At 39.1% G+C, this 19,333-nt stretch overlaps 1 protein-coding gene across 1 annotated transcript; it reads right to left on the bottom strand.

The window, feature by feature from the left end:
• Window positions 1–1,150: 1,150 nt before the first annotated feature.
• On the bottom strand, window positions 1,151–19,117 carry LOC132054840 (light-inducible protein CPRF2-like). Its single transcript, XM_059446809.1, has 6 exons — window positions 18,651–19,117; window positions 18,270–18,369; window positions 4,161–4,371; window positions 2,511–2,586; window positions 2,311–2,436; window positions 1,151–1,770 (listed from the first exon to the last, which is right to left on the bottom strand). The coding sequence occupies exons 1-6, from the start codon at window positions 18,996–18,998 to the stop codon at window positions 1,372–1,374; spliced, it is 1,260 nt and encodes a 419-aa protein (XP_059302792.1). The 5' UTR covers window positions 18,999–19,117; the 3' UTR covers window positions 1,151–1,371.
• Between the last annotated feature and the right edge of the window lie 216 nt (window positions 19,118–19,333).

Below are 19,333 nucleotides of genomic sequence, written 5' to 3'. Positions count from 1 at the left end.
ATACCTCCTCCACTGCTGCCTAGCTTGCCCCTTCAATTGAAAAATAGTAAAGTCAACTCCATTTAACTCCACCATGCCGAAGTTGTACAACATCTCATGCTCACAACAATCCAAATTCTTGTGCATCCAAATCCATTGAATGCAAGGGATAAAACCTCTAATACTTATCAACCTCTTCTGCTACTCGACGGATATATCAGGCTGGGCCATTAGTTGTGGTGAAATAATAGATTGTGGGCCACCCATGGATGGTTGTACCCCAGCAGGTTGGACTCCTTGATTCTGATACATAAGTGCATACTGATGTACCAAAGTGTTTTCAACTGGGGTTTGTACTCCACCTCTGCCTTGAGATGTGGCTAGAGTCATATGTATCACTCTAGCCTGGGCCATACTCCCGACGAACCCCATACGATGAATCAAGGTCTCTTACAGCACGGGTGTAGCATTGAAGCCCTCAAGAACCTGAGCTCGGCAAGTCTGTACGACCAAAACCTGCTCATCCTCATGTACCGTATGCGAATCTACTGATGCAACTCTAAAATGGTCTCGAGCAACAACTGGTGCTCTACCCCTGACAAGTGCCACTATACCAGCCCTAGCTTGAGCCTTAGACTATCCTCTACCTCTAATATCGGCCTTGGCCTTAGGTATAGGTTCTTGCTTATCAGCCACAGATGCGCATCTCCTCACTATATGTGAGAGTGAAACAAGAGACATAGAATTCTAGTTTAAACAAATGCGCACATTAATAAAGGGAGAAAAAATATTCTACAAAGTTAGACTAATCAATTAATACCACTTCCATATTTTTGGACTATGTCGGGTCAAAGTCAATCCAAAAAGGCAACCCCGATCTGTAGACGAACCCCAAAATAAATTTACATTTTTGGGTTATCCATAACTCTATACGTTCAAATCTATATAAACCTAACTCGATGATCAAATTTTGTATTTACCTTGTCTTAAACCTTGGTCAAAATTTCCCAATTTCACCTCTTAGATTCCATGATATAGGTGTTGAATTCAATGGGCAATCGCACTATACATTAAAATGTAACCTAAAGCCATGAATATTGCGATGGTGAAGATTCTTGAAGTGTGATACAGTACCTAGGGGTAAAAGAGAGGAGCTTCCGATGAGCAGGAATAGGCCAGCAACAGATAATTAAATTGACAAAACAGTCTTAATCCAAAAGGCACTGGTACACAGAATAGTCTTTGCCTCTTTTTTTTCTCTTCTTTTGTTGCTTCAGATAGACCCGATAAGCTAAGAAGATATGTTATCTTAAAGTAATGTGATATGTATGATTTACAGATATCTGTGAAATATTCCTTGCAGGTGTTTACATTTCTTCTCATTAAGTCCCTCTATTGCTCTCCCCTGCTTTGGGTTCCACAACTACTTGCTTCTCCACGGATGCGCTTCTGCAGATGCTCCAAGCTAGCCACTCGCTGCATTGAAGACGTTCTGCCAATCTTGTTGGCGTCGATTGCTTCTGTTGCAGAGTTCTGATGTACATTTCCTATAGGAGGAATATCTAACATACCATTTTGCATTCTAGAATCATGGTTGGGCATATGACTATTTTCTGGCGCTGGATAGTAGTGATGTTTCAGGTCATCTTGTTCAGGAACAGCAGCATCTGCTGATGAGTCGAAAGGACTACCAGTGAAAGATGGCATCATTATTGTCGATATCTCAGACATAGCTTGGAATAGCGGATTCAACCCAGTAACTCTTTTAACAGTTTCTTCAGCCATCTTCACCTGCACATCAGTACATAAAGGAATGTTTTATAGGTTTTAAACCGCAAAAAGACATCAACAATGAGGAAAGAGTGGAACATAAGGATGATAGCACAAATAACTAAAACTCTTTCTCCCCAAATAAATCCCAACACGTGAGATCTATCTACTACATGTTCTCTTATTCAGTAGAAGGAAAAGAGAAACTAACAGAGGGTTGGAGGATTCTTCTCAACAACTTTTCTATATCAGCTAGGTTTCCTAAAGTAGGTGCCAGTAATACAAGATAAGCAAGTGTCCAAGGGTAATTTAAATACAGCCAGGTAGACTTTGATTAAGAAGCACATTAGGCATTTCAACATCTAGAAACATGGAATGACAAACAAAGAGGAGTAGAAAAAGTGTAACAGGTATTTTAAACTCGTTTAACTTCTGACCAATTGATAAAATTGACCACACCATGAGGATATTCTTCTCTACTATATTTACCTCACTTTTATCCAACACAAACAAAAAGAATTTTGTCAAACTGCTTTCTCCAAAAACTGAGAGTAGCCCTACCTTTGCTCTCAATGTCTCAACATCTGCTTTCAATACTCTATTGTCAACTGCTGCTTCATTGTATTTCTGGCTTATGTCAGTCAAGCGTTTCAATAAAGAGGAGTTTTCTCCTCTTACTTTAGAGACCTGCCATGAACAAATTTTCAATTAGCAAATAGTCGAAAGTAAATATTAACTGAAAGCATGACCCAGAAACGTACCTGTGTCTCCAATTCTGTCAGATGGGCCTGCTTTCTTCTTCTCGAGCGTCTAGCTGATTCTCTATTGGATAGCATTCTGTACAAAATATTAGGATTATAACCAGTTCAACTTGCCAAAAATATAATATGCCAACAATAAGCTTCATCTCTTGGATGCCCAATGGATTTGTTGCCATCGACATGATTTAATTAGAGAAATATTACGAAACAAAATCAAGTCCAAACAACTTATATTCATGACTCCACCTCTAACCATATCATATTCTGAGGACTTCAATATTCATTCTGCATAAAACAGACTAGTAATCTTGTCATAAATGACACCTTCCTCATTGAAGTTCAGCTCTTTCCTTCAGAAGTAAATCAGAAAGATCCATTTGTCCGGAGGCAGCTGCAATTGGTAGTTCGATTCCGTGTTCTCTGAGATCTGTAGAACCAGTCCTCCTTCAACCCAAGAACATCCTAATTGAACTTCAAGCTTTTAGGCCATTGCAAGGCCCCAAAGTATCTCCATATCCCTTTTACTTTAAGTCTTCCACCTGAACTGTAGAGCCAGGTACTTACGGACCCGATGCATGGCATTTTTCTTGTGTTAATACACAATAACTGAGGATTTAGCGATAAGGACAATTTACCAATCAGAAAATAGTAAAGGGCAATGTGACAATGTTACCACAACATCTGAGGATGCAATGATAAGGACAGCTTGCCTATCAGAAAAATGTAACAACATCGCAATATCTTACCTCCCCATTCACTCTATAAAGCAACTCACTGCAAATAGTATGTCTTAAATGGAAGTTACTGTCTTAAATGGAAGTTACTGGAAGTGTATCATGGGGAATTTATTTTCATACAGTAACATAGAGGCCACTATAGTTACGTCAACATCTAATACTGAAGTTGACCTCTCAGAGCATCCTACTCTTCAATGCCTCATAAATAACTATTTTTTTAACAGGTAACTAGTGATTATATTGATAGAAAGAAAGTCTAGCACTAAGTTGGTGCTAGTGCTCACAAAATTAGGACTCCTCCTATACAGAACAAAAAGAAGGATTATTTCTATACAATTTCCTATACACAACTTCAGCAACTCTAGTCTCCACCAATTAATATTTTGGAGTTGGTGAAATTATCGGTAACTGAAAATATTAATTAGAAAGCTCAAAAAGTATTGGCATTGACCAAATTATATAAACCCACTTGTAAGGTATGGAACGAAAACAATCAGCCAAGACTCGAGGAGAAGTCCAAAGATTTTGGATATTCGGATTACTCATAGTGCTATAGTAAGATCAAAATCACCTAATGTACTTGACAATATTATAAATTTATACATATATAGTGTATCCACATTTTTAAAACTTATGTCCAATATAAAACATAAAAAAGATTTTCTTCATAAATATAAACATATGTTGTATTCACATTCTTAAAATTTTTATCCAATACTAAAGCACCAAAAGGATTTACTTAATTTGTTATATTTACATTAGTATGGAAATACTAATTTGAAAGTTGGATAGATATTTTTCCCTTAAAATTTTAATACTTAATTATTAGACACTATTAACTGGTAGAATATTAGTAATAAAGAGTTGGCTACGACCAGGTAAAAAACTAAAATGAAGTTGCAAACTGTATTACCTCCTCACACGTTTCACATCAGTTGGATCCGTAGATAGAGTTGTTTCTGCTTCTCCTTCAGCTTCATCATCATCTGATTGCTCCCCCGATGAACCGCTTGTTGTTGACCTTACCTGGATACCAGGTTTCTTCTGCACTGCAGGCAAGGGTGGTATTCCAACTGGCTCACCAACATCCTTGTCTTGAACTTTTGCCAATTCTTGTCCAGATCCTGCCCAAAAACAAAAAAGGAAACTGAACAATGAAGATACAACCTCGTTCAACATAAATCATACAGTTACATGTATCATCTCTTTCCCTGGGATGAAATGGATATCTACGTTCATTAACCATCTTATCTATGTGTTGCGCATAACATGCTTTGGCGCTGATGAGATGCTTGTATATTTAGATAAAGAACCCTAGAATTGGAGTAATTATTGAAAAAAGCAAATTTTGTTTTTGTTATATTTAAATAAATATATTTGAATTTCAATTACTTTTGATATGAATTTTTGATCCCTCCCTCTGCTGATGGGCTTCACAGTTCTTATTGGATGAACCATAATTTGAGGAAAATATAACGTTTGGCTGATTTTCCTTTATATTTGGAGGAAAATAAGTTTTATTCTAACAACTTTATACGTACAATATAAGAATATAAGTACTGAAATAACACTCACTAAGCCTAACATATGATAGTCAAGTGAATCTATTAATAGAGGGACCAAAAGCGCATGTTTCAATTAGATTAACTTAATTATGCCTACCAAAGAGTTTATCAATAATGGGGACCCAAAAGGCACAATTGTTCCTAAGAACTAGGTCATATGAACTCAAAACAGTTAAGCACATTGAGGAACAGAAAACAGAAGAAATGGAGAGGAGAAATCAAGCTGGGCATATAGTTTGTCAATCAACTAATAAGGTGGAAATGAAGATCGCATATGAAGAGCAACTAACTAGAAGGCTACCATTTGCACTTAATCCCTCCCATAAACATGGGTAGCCAAAACCCCTACTGCAGGAGTATCATATGAGGAGCAAGACTAAAGGCAACGACGGTTGTAATAGCACCAGTGAGATATAACCTCCTGGAAGGAATTAACATCCACTCGCCGATTGATCCACCAAAAGCACATAAGTAAAAAGGGGCTGACATTGCTGAGCGTTAACATCAACTAGTCAAGTAAGATGCTATTTTCACTTATGGTCAACTGGCTAAGATAACAGACTGACTTAGACAGACAATAAAACACTCATATACTGTGAATTGCACAGTATCTGCACAGCAGTTTAATCAGATGAAAGTCATGACGCCTTACACACTAGCAATATCTGGATGGGTTGAAGTAGTGGAGACTACCACAGGCATATGTTCCCTTCAACTAATAGAATGCTGACAAGCCATTTGAGGTAAGTCAAGCAAGAACTGGTAATGCAAGAAACTCACTTTCAGCAGACACACCAAAGAAGAGCATCATATCATTTCGAATGTCCAAAATAGAAGGCCAAACCAGGTTTTCTTTCTCCTTGTTATCTATAAGCATTTCTATCATGCTTGGTTGCATTAATTGAAATTTGTGTTTTAATGGCGAATAATGCCTAGCCAGTCACTATTGTACCTCTTACATTTTCTATGCACTTTAAATTTGAATTGTAATCATTGCACAAATGATGGAAATGGATCAACTTATATACTACCATTTCTCCAAATTGAATAATTTGCTTTGCTCTTGCAAGCTTGGTGAGAGGAAATTTTCAGGATCCCCTGTTCGTAAAATATTTCCGGAAGTTTCTGATAAACTTTTTAATTCAAACATGATTGTTCAAATTTCTCAAGTAGTTTTTCTAAAAGGTTCTTTTCATTGAAGAATAGCTTTGAAAGTGCTTTTCATCTGATATTCCTTTTAGCTATGCTGTCCATAGGATGCAAAATGTTCTCAACGGATTTTCAATCCTGTCCTACCCATCTTAACACAGCTTCCTTTAGATCCTTTATCATAACTGGTCTGGGAGCACTTTAAAGCAACAATAAATAATATAAGGGCATAGAGATGAAGCACTTTCACACATGGAGTAGGAGGATGGCTTGGATAGGCATCAAGACTGTGAATGTTGTGCAGTTGGATGCTATCGGAGTCACCTGCATGCACTGCATTTAATTTGGGGGCATTTCAAGTTTTAGTTTGTTGTGCTGTCACACAACTTCAACCAAGCCAACAAGACAGGGATTTGCATCATCCATTGGACACAAATTTGAACTGTTATGTGATCGCACAACCTAACAGTAACAACAGGCACTGCAGTTTTTGGAATATGGTAACATTTCATATAAACAACAGTACAAAGGCTGTACTTGAAAAGACAAATACATCCCCAGATTGACAAAATATAAGAGATCCCCGTAGACAAAAACTTAACAGGGATTCTATAAATGTCAAGTAAGGATTCACAATCATTTACAGGGTTGCTTCTACAACAAAATAGAAATAGTATTATACAATTCAGTTTAATTCTTTGTTCCTCAAACATCTGGAGTTTCTTCCCTTCCACACAGTCCACCAAATACATGCTGGAATCTTTCTCCACCATTTCTTTTGTTTGATACACTCAACTAACCACTGCAGCACCTCAAAAGATCAGTTGTAACCTTTGGCATAACCAACTCATACCAACCGTGTTCAGGAACAACAAAGTGCAAAACAGATGGCAGTTATCCTCTCTCTTTTCACATAAGTATGAAATCTGGAGCTTAGTTGGAAGCCCCTCTTGCTTAGGTTTTCATGAGTTAGACAAGCCTCTCTAGCTAATAGCCATGTGAAGCACAAAACCTTATGCATTAACCTTCCAAATTTGTTTCCACGTTCATTCTTGGCCCTCCTGGTTAATCCCATTAAAATTGTATAGGCATGAAGGTGGACCTTAGAATGGCATATGACTCTATTGAATGGTGCTTCCTCAAAAGTTTGTTAGCTGATCTTGGCTTTCCTTTTAAGTTCATTCAATGGGTCATGGAATGCATTACCTCAGTCTCATACTCCCTAGTCTTGAATGAGGGAATCACCAAACCTTTCCAAGGAAAAAGAGGGATAAGGCAGGGTGAACCCATGTCACCTTACCTCTTTGTTGTTGCCATGGAATATCTGCAGACGGAGCTCAATGCGCTGGCCACATCAGAAATTAAAATTCCATCTTAGGTGCAAAAAGCTAGGGGTGATGCACATATGTTTTGCAGATGACCTTTTGATGTTTTGTAAAGCTGAAATCCATTCTATAAAGCTACTCCAAGAGGCTTTCAGCTGCCTCAGGCTTACAAGTTAACATTGACAAGAGCTCACTATTCATGCCTGGGGTCAGTACTTCACTCAAACTGGAAATTCTTAACAGCCTGGGATTCTGTGAAGGTTCTCTCCCTTTTAAATACCTTGGAGTTCCTTTATCCCCAAAGAAATTGACTATTGTACAGTATCTTCCTTTGGTGGAAAAAAATCATCTGCCAAGCGACTTTCTTATGCTGGAACACTCCAGTCTATAGTCTGTGATATACGTCATTCAAACATATTGGGCAAAAATCTTTCTCTTGCCATAGAATCATGAAGTTGATTGATAGCATATGCAGATCTTTTTTATGGACTGGGGAAGCAGCTATCTCTAAAAAGGCACTAGTTTCTTGGGAAGACTTGTTTACCAAAGGCAGTTGGGGGCCAAAATGTCATACACCTGTGAAACCGAAATATAAACTGCAAGTGTTAAGCAACTATGTGCAGTTTCTGAATAAAGGACAGTCTATGGATTAGGTGGATCCACATCTGTTATATGAAGAACTGTTCTGTGGAGTCTTGCTCTATCCCAAGTTCAGCTACATGGGTCCTCAAGAAAATATTGGAAGCTAGGAAATTCATTATGCAAGCACCAACTCTTCACGGAGATATTCAGACCAGGTTTGCTGTTGTTTTGGATCATTCAAAGTTTTCCATAAAAAAAGATGTATGTCTCACTGATCCCTCATCATCCTAAGGTCCCCTGGAAGAGCATCACATTGCACCACAATGTTCATCCAAGACATAGATTTATAGTGTGGCTGGCAATGATGAGAAGTTAGCTACTGTTGATAGATTGCTTAAGTTTGGTATTCAAGTGGTTCGTACATGTGTATTTTGTGACTGCTGTGAAACTCTTAACGACCTTTTCTTTGATTATATCACTGTCATTATGGCAGAGACTCCTCTTGTGGTTGGTGTTTCTCAGAAGTGTTGAGAATTTGCAAGAAGAGCTGCGCTGAGTAACAAAATGGGTAAAAAGGAAATCTGGGCAGGATGCTATTGTTAGTTGTACCTTCGCAATGCTCATAGCTGTTGTTAGGAGAGAAAGGAATAGATGAGATTTCAAAATGGCCACTACCAAGCTGAAAGAATCTGCAGAGAGCTGGTTGTGCATATTCATATTCAAAGCAGGGACTTGAAGAAGTGGCACCCATGGCTGATCCAACTCAATTCAATTCCCTAATGCTGCTGTATGCTGGTTTTGGTTCATAGATTCACTGTGCTGCTTAGCTAGTATCTGCTTATAGTTGTTTTATTTGATTTTTTACAGTTGAAGTAAAGTAGTTGTTGCAGTTAGCCTCCTCATGTAAGTTTGAGTCTGTTTTCATTTTCTGAGAAACAGGTGGTCAACCCCTGTTAGGTTTTGTAACTAGCACTTTTGGTATTAATAAAATCATTTATTTACCAAAAAATTGTATAGGCAGACCTGACTGAGAAAATCCTGGTACTAGCCCCGTTCCGGATCACAGAGTCATCATTGCACGAAATCCCTTGAATTTGATCAATTTGGCTTAACAATTCAGCAACTCTGTCCACTTCATAATTATGCAGTAATCTTCCGTAACTCAGATTCCAACACTGGTGTCCTCTAAGTTCTTCTACTCTAGCTTGGGGATTTGTTCAAAAAGAAAAAGATCGAGATAATAGTTTTTAGAGGGTCATGTCGTATCCAGTTATCATCTCACAATGTTGTTGTTCTACCATTTCCTAATTTGATTTCAGTATTCCTGACAAAACTGGGCCATAGAGAAAAGATTGATTTTCAGTTGCTAGTTCCATATGTGGAATTAATCCTGGTGCGCAATTGCGATCTCTGGCCATATTTGACTGTTTTTACCTTCCTCCAGAGAGCCTGTTGGTCATTGTTATATCTCCATAACCATTTGAATAGGAGACTTCTATTTTTTTTGAAACTGGTAATTTTGTATTCCTCAGCATTAAGGGTATGCTGGCCACCTCCAAAAATTTACATTTTACTGAAAGAGAAATACTTACAGTAATCCTAAAAAGTCCACTAACTGAACTTCCTCTTCTACATATTGTTCTTTACACCAAAAACTTAATGAAGTAAAGACTTCCATTGGATCTTCTGCAATGAACTTTCTCTGCCTTTAAAAATTCTGTCATTTCTTTCCTTCCAAATGTTCCACCAGATGCAGGCAGGAACTGTTTTCCACCAAATCTTCTGACTCTTGCTCCCTCCCCTTCTTATCCAACAGCTTAGAAGGTCTGCAGTGTGTTCAGGCATAGTCCAGTGCCCAGACTTGTGCCGTAACTTTACAATGAAGGAAAAGGTGATTGTTTGTCTCTAAGGCCTCCTTGCATAATGTGCATCTTGAAGCAATGTTTATTCCTCTTTTCTGCAGTGCTTCATGAGTCAAGCAGGCTCTCCAAGCTACCAGCCAGGTGAAACACTTCACCTTAGTTGGTGCCACACTCTTCCAAATGGATTTTCAAGGTCCTGGTGTCCTCCCTGAAATTTCAGTCAAACCCTTGTTGTACAATCTGTTCACAGAGAACAGTCCACCTTGATTATGCTTCCATGTCAATTTATCTGGCTCAAAATTAGTTCCTTGAAATCCACCAATTACTGTCAATAGTTCTGCTACCCATGCTATTTCCCAATCATTTAGAAGTCTTCTGAAAACCAAATTCCAGCCTTGGGGAGACCACATCTCCTCTATTGTACTATCTGGATTTGTGCTTATGGAAAATAAGCTAGGAAACAGTAGTTGTAATGTCCCCTGTCCACTCCAATTTTCCTTCCAGAAAAGAATCTTGTCACCCCTACCCACCTTGTAGTTAACATTTGCCTTCAGAGCCAGCCAGAAAGCTCTAATGGTCCTCCATACCCCCACACCATAGGTATTTGTCACCTCATTTGTACACCATTTCCCATTTTGGCTATACTTATGTTGAATTACCTCTTTCCATAGTGCCTGATCTTCCTGATTATATCTCCATAACCACTTCATGAGTAAGCTTTTATTCTGTAATTTTAGGTTCTTCACCCCCAATCCTCCATGTATTCTGCTTTGTTGAACTACTTCCCAATTTACCAAGTGGAACTTTTTTCCCTCATTGTTTCCTCGCCATAGAAAGTTTCTCCTTAGAGTGTCCAAAGCCTTAACCACCTTGCTTGGTATAGGAAATAAGGACATCACATATGTTGGCAAGGAGTCCAAGACTGAGTTGATTAAGATGAGTCTTCCTCCCAAGGATAGGTATTGAGATTTCCATAGAGCTAGTTTCTTTTCAGTCTTCTCTATGATGCCATCCCAGATTTTCACTGCTTTATGCATTGATCCCAAAGGCATTCCAAGATAAACAGTAGGCAAATTCTCAATCTTGCAATTCAAAATGCTTGCAAGCACTTGGATCTGCTGCACCTCCTTGACTGGGAATATACTGCTCTTCCTCCAGTTGACTTTCAGCCCAGAACATGCTTCAAAAACCACTAGTATCACCCTCAAATGGCAGATCTGTTCCTGATTTGCCTAACAAAAAACTATTGTATCATCAGCATACAGTAGATGGGAGATTTCCATAGCCTCATTAGCCCTATTTCTCACATTAAATCCTCTGATCCAGCTATTTTGAGAAGCAATTCTCATCATGCTGTCCAAGCCTTCCATAGCTATAATGAAAAGGAAAGGGGATAAAGGGTCCCCTGCCTGAGCCCCCTTTCTGCAGGAAAAAAACCCACAGGTTCTCCATTTACTAGAATAGAGAACCTGGTGGTTTTAATGCAGAACTCCATCCACTTTAGCCACCTGCAATCAAACCCCATTTGTCTTAGAGTGTTGATAAGAAAATTCTAGTTCAAATGGTCATAGGCTTTTTCAATATCCAGCTTGCACATCACTCCTGGCTCTTCTCCTCTAAGTCTGGTGTCAATACACTCACTTGCTATTAAAGCAGCATCCATAATTTGCCTCCCCTTTATGAATGCCATTTGGTGCTTATTGACTAACTTGCTCACCACTCTCTTTAGCCTTTCTGCCAGCACTTTGGAAATTATTTTGTACACACCAGTGATCAAACTAATGGGCCTAAAGTCCCTTAGTTCAGTTGCACCCACCTTCTTTGGGATCAAGGCCACAAAGGTGGCATTGAAACTTTTTTCAAACATCTGTTGAGAATGGAAATTCTGAAAAGTCAGCATCAAATCCTCCTTCAAAACATCCCAAAATGCCTGGAAGAAGGCCATTGTGTATCCATCCGGGCCAGGTGCCTTATCAACAGCACACAGTTTGATCCCTTCCCATACTTCATCTTCTTCAAATTGCCTTGACATCCATATTTGCTCTTCTCCAGTGATGCTTTGGACACCTTGAATGTTCAAGTTTGGTCTCCATGCTTCTGTCTCACTGTAAAGGTTCTGATAGAATTCTAGAATTGCATTCTGAATATCCATAGGTTCAGAGGAGCTAACTCCATCAACCATTAAAGTGTCAATAGTGTTGAATCTTTTGTGAGCTGTGGCCATCCTGTGACAATACTTTGTGTTTTTGTCTCCACTCTTGATCCATTGCACTCTAGATCTTTGTCTCCATGCTATCTCTTCATTTCTAGCCACTTCTTCATACTCCATAGCCAACTGAGCCTTCTGCAATTGCTCATCTTCAGTCAGAGGTCTTTGTTCTTGAATAACTTCTAGGCTGCCAACTTTTTCCAGTATTTTGTCTTTTCTTTCCCTTCTGTTTCCCTTATTCTCCTTGCTCCATTCTTTAAGTTTACCTTTTAACAGGTTTAACTTTGCAGCTAACTTGAAGTCTGGTCTTCCTGTAACATCAAAGGAGCTCCACCATTCCTGCACTTTGCTTCTGAAACCATCCACCTTCAACCACCAATTTTCAAACTTGAAATAAGTTTTCTTAAAGGACCAATCTCCGCATGTTAGCATGATCGGATTATGATCAGATCCCAGGTTTGGCATTACATCCTGTTTGATCTGTAAGAACATTTCATCCCAAAGTGTTGAAAAGAGAAATCTGTCAATCCTAGAGGCAGTTCTGTGATTTGACCCCCTCTCCAAGTATAGGAGCCCCCAAATAAAGGAGGATCCACTAACTCCACCTCATTGATGCACTCAGAAAATTCCTTCATAGCACCAGATAGCCTGCTACATTCAGTTCTTTCAGATGGGAACCTTGTGACATTAAAGTCACCACAAACCACCCACGGACCCTCACATAAAGCCCTCATAGCACCTATCTCCTCCCACAGTTCCCTCCTTACAATTATCCCACAATCAGCATAAACTGCTGTAATAAACCAGATGAAATCTTGATTTATCCCACACAATTTACAAGTTAAACTTTGATTCCCATTTTCCACTATTTCCCCTCTCCACTGCCTCTTATCCCATAACACTATAATGCCCCCCCTAGTGCCTAATGACTCAAGCCATACACCCCCCACCCATATATTTCCCCAGAGTTGTTGTAGATAATTTCCCACTTCCCCACTCAATTTTGTTTCCACCAGAACATAGATATCAGCCCCCCATTGTTGTATTCTACTCCTTACAGTATTCCTTTTACTCTCCATATTCAACCCCCTCACGTTCCAAGAAACTATTTTTATCTTCATTATAAAGGAGTTATTAGTTTCCTCCCCCTACTTCTTTTCACTCCTTGGTTCCCCATCTTTGTAATTCATATCAAATATCAAATTTCTTAGCTCCCTAGGAACTGTCTCTTTATCAGCATTATGTTCTATTGAGATAACTGAAGTTATCCCTTTTTCTCTCCTCTGGTCAATCTTTGTGAATAAAGCTTCGGCCTCCCTAGAGCAACCTTCAAATGCTGCTCCGAATTCCTGGCTCAACCTCACAATATTACCCTGAACCCACAGGTTCGATCTCATCACTGCTTCCTCTTCACATTCCGAAAAATCTGTTTGTATAGGAGTAGGCTCTCCCAGTAGAGTTATCTGGTTTGTGTTCCCATGTTCTTCAATTTTCTCTTCATCCTCTTGACTTTCAGTTGGCAAGACCATCTGCCCATCTTCTTCTTCTTCTTCAAACTCTCGGTACTGATCTATTCCTTTATCTCCTGCATCTTTCCTCCCCGACCCAATATTTAAATTCGCCACTTTCTTGAACCCTAAAACTGGGGAATCTGTGTGAAGTGGTAATATAGAAGAGGAGGGGATTGAAATTGCCTTTTGCATGTTGGTAGAAGCTTCCCAATTGGCAAAGCACTCGAGGAATTTGGATGCCATCTCTTTCAAGTTGTTGAAGTGATTCTTATAGCCATCTACAGTGGAACTATCTGGAGTTTTAAGTTCTGTAGAAGATGCACGTGACCCACCATGTGATTCACTTAAAATTGGTCCCCTTTCAGACTCATATTGGGCCAAATAATTAAATTTATTTGGGCCCATAATTAAACCCTTCGCAGATCCAACATAAATCTGGCCCTTCTCAGTATTTGAATTTAAACCTACCCCACTTGCCTCTGCAGAATCACGTGCAAAGTCAGCAGCATCTGTCTTTTCCTTCTGCTTAGCTACTGTATCTGTACTTTTACCCAGTGTCTTCGATATCTGCTGGGTAAAAGAATGTAACACCTCTTTCTCCTCTTCTTCTCTGATGACAACTCTCGCCGGAGATTCCACCCAAACCTGGAGGGTAAAAAGAAATCTGCCTTGCTGCAGGGTGACTTCTTTAGGAACCTCTCTACCATCTCCTTTGACTCTGATTCTAGCCCACTTTAGATGATTCCGGAGTTGAGTCTCTTCCTCTGTTTCCAGCCAGCCTCCACAAAATTCACCAATGACTTTCAAGACTTCAGATGACCAGAATTGGAGCGGCACACCCACAACCCTAATCCAGACGGAATTTGGCATATTTCCTTTTTCTATGACCCCTGATAAAGAAGACCACCACTGAAGATTGATTTGGGCTCTTTTCCAGTGCCACTCCCCTTTCAGGATTTGCTCAGCTATGCTTTTGGATGGAAATTCAAACAGAAATCGATTTTCTCCCATGGCATAAATATTGAGCCCATGGATCTGTTTCCAAGTGGAGGAAGTCCATCTTCGTAGGTCATACAAAGTTGGAACTTCCTCATTTACAAAGTAACCAACCAAGCATCTGCCAAGTACCATATTTTGATGACGTGCCATACCTCCCTTTATCTGAATAACCTCTCCCCTCTTTAATGCGGGAACCCCAGCCACTTCATTGTTCGACCATTTACAGCTTTTAATTGCTTCTGCATATTGGAACTCTTTGTCCACAAACCTAGGCTTCCTCACATTAAATTTGTCAACAAAGCTATTAATGAATCTGCCAATCTTGTCAGCCAGATAGGTCCGGCCAGCATTAAACGATACTTCGGGTATGATTATCACCGCTCTCCTTCTCCCTCGTAAACTGATAATGCTAATATATCTGCCAAAGCCATTAAAATTCCTGGAGCAAAAGGTCTCAGAGAAACTGTCTCTCCTCTTCCATCTTCTCACTACATTGCCTCGTACCTTTGATGCCTCCCTCATGTTCTGGACTATCCATTCCAAAGTCTTCTTGTTCAAAGAAACTCTTCTGATGAAATTTTTACCTCTTTCGGTCCAGTCAAACCAATGTTCTGCTGTATTTGAGGATCTAGTAATATCATAAGACTTAAAGCCTACCGCGAAATAAATGCTATCATCCATCTCCTAGAAGGTTGAAAGAAAAGGAAGTAGAGTGAGAGATCCGGTGATCAGAAGGACCACCGGAGTCAGGGACCAGTATCACAAAGCAACTTTAGAGCATTGCCTCGGGATAAGTGCCTGGGAGCATTTTTAAGTTGCATTAACCTCTATTACAAAGTGACTCCACATAAGCATATTGTATAGGAGACTTCTATTGTGCATCCTCAACAATCCCAATCCCCCTTGTTCTGTGCTTGCAATGATAGTCTTCCATGTCACCAAGTGAAAAGCTTTTTTATTCTTGTTGCCTTTCATCCTCTTTTTCCACCCTGGTAAGGGGACAGAGACATCATACATCTTGGTACTGAGTCCAATACACTGTTCACTAGAATTACCCTGCCTCCTAGTGAGAGATATTGAGATTTTCATTTGGCTAGTCTCTTTTCACTTCTTTCTAGCACCCCTTCCCATATCTTTGAAGCTTTATGTTTTGCACCCAAAACCAAACCAAGATAGTAGTTGGTAAGCTGCCAATCACACATGCCATAGTGCTTGCTAGGATGTGCAGTTGAGGAACGATGTTTATGGGGAAAAGTTGGCTTTTTGCCAGTTGACATGAAGAGTGCCTTCAAAGATAGTAAGGATTAGCCTGATATGTTTCAGTTGGTAACTTTAGCTTCACACAAGATCAAAGAGTCATCGGCATATAGTAGATAGGATATGTCCAGTTTGCAAGCCAGGACTATTAAAGGCCTTGAAGCAACTTATCCATCCATTTACCTTGCCTGAGACCTCTTTGAGGGAAAGAAGTCTTCAGGAGAGTCATTTATCAGAAAAGAGAACCTAACAATACTGATGCAAAACCAGATCCAATTTAGCTATTTACTCCCAAAACCCATGTCCTTCATGGTTTTGATCAAATACTTCCAATTGACATGGTCAAAAGCCTTCTCTAAATCTAACTTGCATAGGATTCTAGGTTTGTGATTCTTCCATCTAGAGTCCATACACTCATTTGTTATTAGAGCTGCATCCATAATCTGTCTCTAACTAATGAATGTCATTTGCTACTCATCAACTAAGTAATTTAATTTCTCACTGCTTTAAGCCACTCAGTCAACATCTTAGAAATGATCTTGTACCCACTTCCAATGAGACTTATCGGTCTAAAGTCCCTTAGCTCCTTTTTTTTTTTTTGGTTTTACAGCAATGGAAGTTGCATTAATACTTTTCTCAAAAGGTTCCTTAGAATAGAAATCTTTCATTACTTCATTATGTCCTTTACAGTCTTCCAGCATTTGTGGAAAACCCCCCATAGAGTACCCATCTGGCCAGGGGCGGAGCCAGGATTTTCAACAAGGGTGTTCATATTTTAGGACAGGGGATGTGTGAGGGGGGAGAAAAAAAAACAACGCATGAAAAAAAACACAATGCCTCTGCCAACTAGTTTCTCTAATGCAAAAATAAAAAAATTGTGTCGCTGCTGGGATTCGAACTCGTGTCCTGAGCAAGAGTTTGCACACCCTTAGCCGCTGGGCTATCCTTCGTTTCTATGTCAAGGTTGTTCATTACTAGTATATATCCACAAAGTTCTATATTTAACATAGGCATCCGACAATTTTTTCCGATGAAGGGTGTTCATATGACCACCCTTGAATAGGTGTGGCTCCGCCCATGCATCTGGCCCAGGTGCCTTATCAACAGCACACAGCCTAATAGTAACCAAAACTTCCTCTTCCAAAGGTATTTCAATTTTAGAATAATGATTCATGTAAAACTGGAGGATCTCTGTTTTGATAGTGTTTGGATCAAAGATAAGCTCCCTATTAACCTCAAGTTTGTCCCGATTGTTGACCCTTCTATGATTGTTAGACATTCTATGGAAAAAATTAGTGTTTTTATATCCTTACTTAAGCCATAGCTTTCTTATATCTTTCATTTAGAACTTATCCAAGATAGTGTACTAGCTACATGTGGCCATCATGTCTTGTTTGAAGATTATTTAGCACCTCTAGACAAAGGATATATTTTCACCTCTTGCATTACTTTTTATCGCCAACTATACCTCCTCTTCACCAAAACTCTATAACCATTCACTATCTTTTGTAGAGACGGTACTATTTTCTCGAAACATCCATAGAATCTTCAGGATATTTAGTGATTCACACCTCGTATTTACAACCTAGCAATGTTGTTGTATCTTCGATTTCGGTTTGTTGATTTGCGGAAAATTCAGCATTTAAATCCCTCTTACATGGCCATAAACATCTTCTCTGGTGATGTGAAATAGATATGAAACCTGAGAATGTTAACTTGCAGAAAAGAACAAGGCAAGTGACATTGCCATGATGTAATCCACATAAAATTTTCCCCAGCAATAAGTTATTGGTGTTTGCAGAAAAGAACGTGCTCATATGACTCATATGCAAGCATCAGTAGCTATCACGAGCAATTAAAACCAAAACACTCATATCAAACAGCAAAAATCTATCTTACAAAGATTTTGTAGCTCTTTAGACATCCACCATATTTTTTTGAGGGCAAAAGGGTCAAAAATGCCCCTTTAATTTGGAAAAAGGGCAAAAAATATCCTCCGAAATAATTTTGGGTCAAAAACACTCCTCCGGTCATTAAAGTTTTCAAATATATCCCTGTCTTAACGGAAATACGCAACATAACCCGATTTCATTTTTAAACCCGCTCCATTTGAAACCGAACCAACTGAATAAAAACGCTTATGGGTTGCCCGCTCCTGTGTCTAGTGGCTCCAGATGTAGGACTCGGGAACAAGTTGGTCGCATATGGGTTTTTTATTTAGTTGGGTCGATTTTAAATGGAGCGGGTTTAAAAATGAAATCGAGTTATGTTGCGAATTTTCATTAAGACAGGGGTATATTTGAAAACTTTAATGATGGCAGAGGGTATTTTTGACCCAAAATTAGTTCGGAGGATATTTTTAGCCCTTTTCCCAAAGTAGAGGGGCATTTTTGACCATTTTCCCTTTCTTAAGTGATATATGGCTTACTCCTGAATATCTATAGCCTGTATAGTGTGAGACATAACTGATAACACCAACACCAGAAATATCATGCCTAGTATAGTCACTAGCACACGGTGACTGAAAACCAACGCGATTCATAAATGAAAAGAAAAAACCAACCTTTGAGAGGAACCTGAGATCCAGAGAGTGATGCATTAGCTGCCAGTGATCCTTTTTCGGGTGGCAAAGAAGCCGAATCTTGAGATTTTACACCGCTTGCCTAAGGATAAAATATGCAAATTTACAGTTTGATTAATCCTAAATGTGGACAAAACCCAAAATAATGTAACAAAAGGCAAAAAAAAAAAAAAAAAAAAAAAAAAAAAGGAATTCCCTTGCAGTTTCCAAATCACTTGGCGGAATATATTATTCCGGGATTCAATAAAAATAAAAGAAAAATAGGGAAAAGGAGTAACCAAAAGAAAAGCTGATGAGATCCTATAGCTTTAATATAACATATGAAATTAAAATTAAAAGTCAATAAGAAATAGGATAACATACACGAGTCAAAGCGAAGGCAGCACAAGCCAAATCGAGGCGTCTTTTAAGGAAAGCCTGATACTCATCAGAACCAACCGGAAAACCGGGTGGAGGTTGTTCAGACCCAACAAGCGATGTCGTAATAGACAACATAGACGGCTTCGATTGATCATCACCAATTATATTAACCGTCTGATCCTTGATCTGCTGCTGCTGTGAAGAAGAAGAGCAAGTAGTAGTAGTAGTATCTGTGGTGGCCTCTTGAAGGAAACGCTGAAAAGCCCACTCTGATGAGCTCCTATTCATCGTTGGTGGCGGCGATGACCATAACTGGTCGCTAATGTCGTCTACTGAAAACACACTATCCATTCTTTATCTCTCTCTCCCCCCCTGGTTATAGATTAGAGAGAGATGAGACTTTTCAGACACAGTTTAATTGCTAATCTGGCTTCTCATTTCTGATACGTCTGTCATCTCATGATTTCTACCTGTGCGCTGTACCAAAACGGGGATTAGATTTTCCCAAAATATCATATTTACCCCTCGTCTATTCCTTTATTAGAAATAATTAATAATAATAATAATAATAAGGGAAAAGGGTTAAATATACCCCCTCTACTTTACTTTATTAGTTAAATATACCCTCCGTTAGCTAAAATTGATAAATATATCCCTCCTGTTAAGAAAGTATTTATCCATATCCT

This window comes from Lycium ferocissimum, chromosome 1, assembly GCF_029784015.1.
Source record: "Lycium ferocissimum isolate CSIRO_LF1 chromosome 1, AGI_CSIRO_Lferr_CH_V1, whole genome shotgun sequence".
NCBI classification, from domain to species: domain Eukaryota; kingdom Viridiplantae; phylum Streptophyta; class Magnoliopsida; order Solanales; family Solanaceae; genus Lycium; species Lycium ferocissimum.
This window is presented reverse-complemented; position numbering and strand designations above follow the sequence as displayed.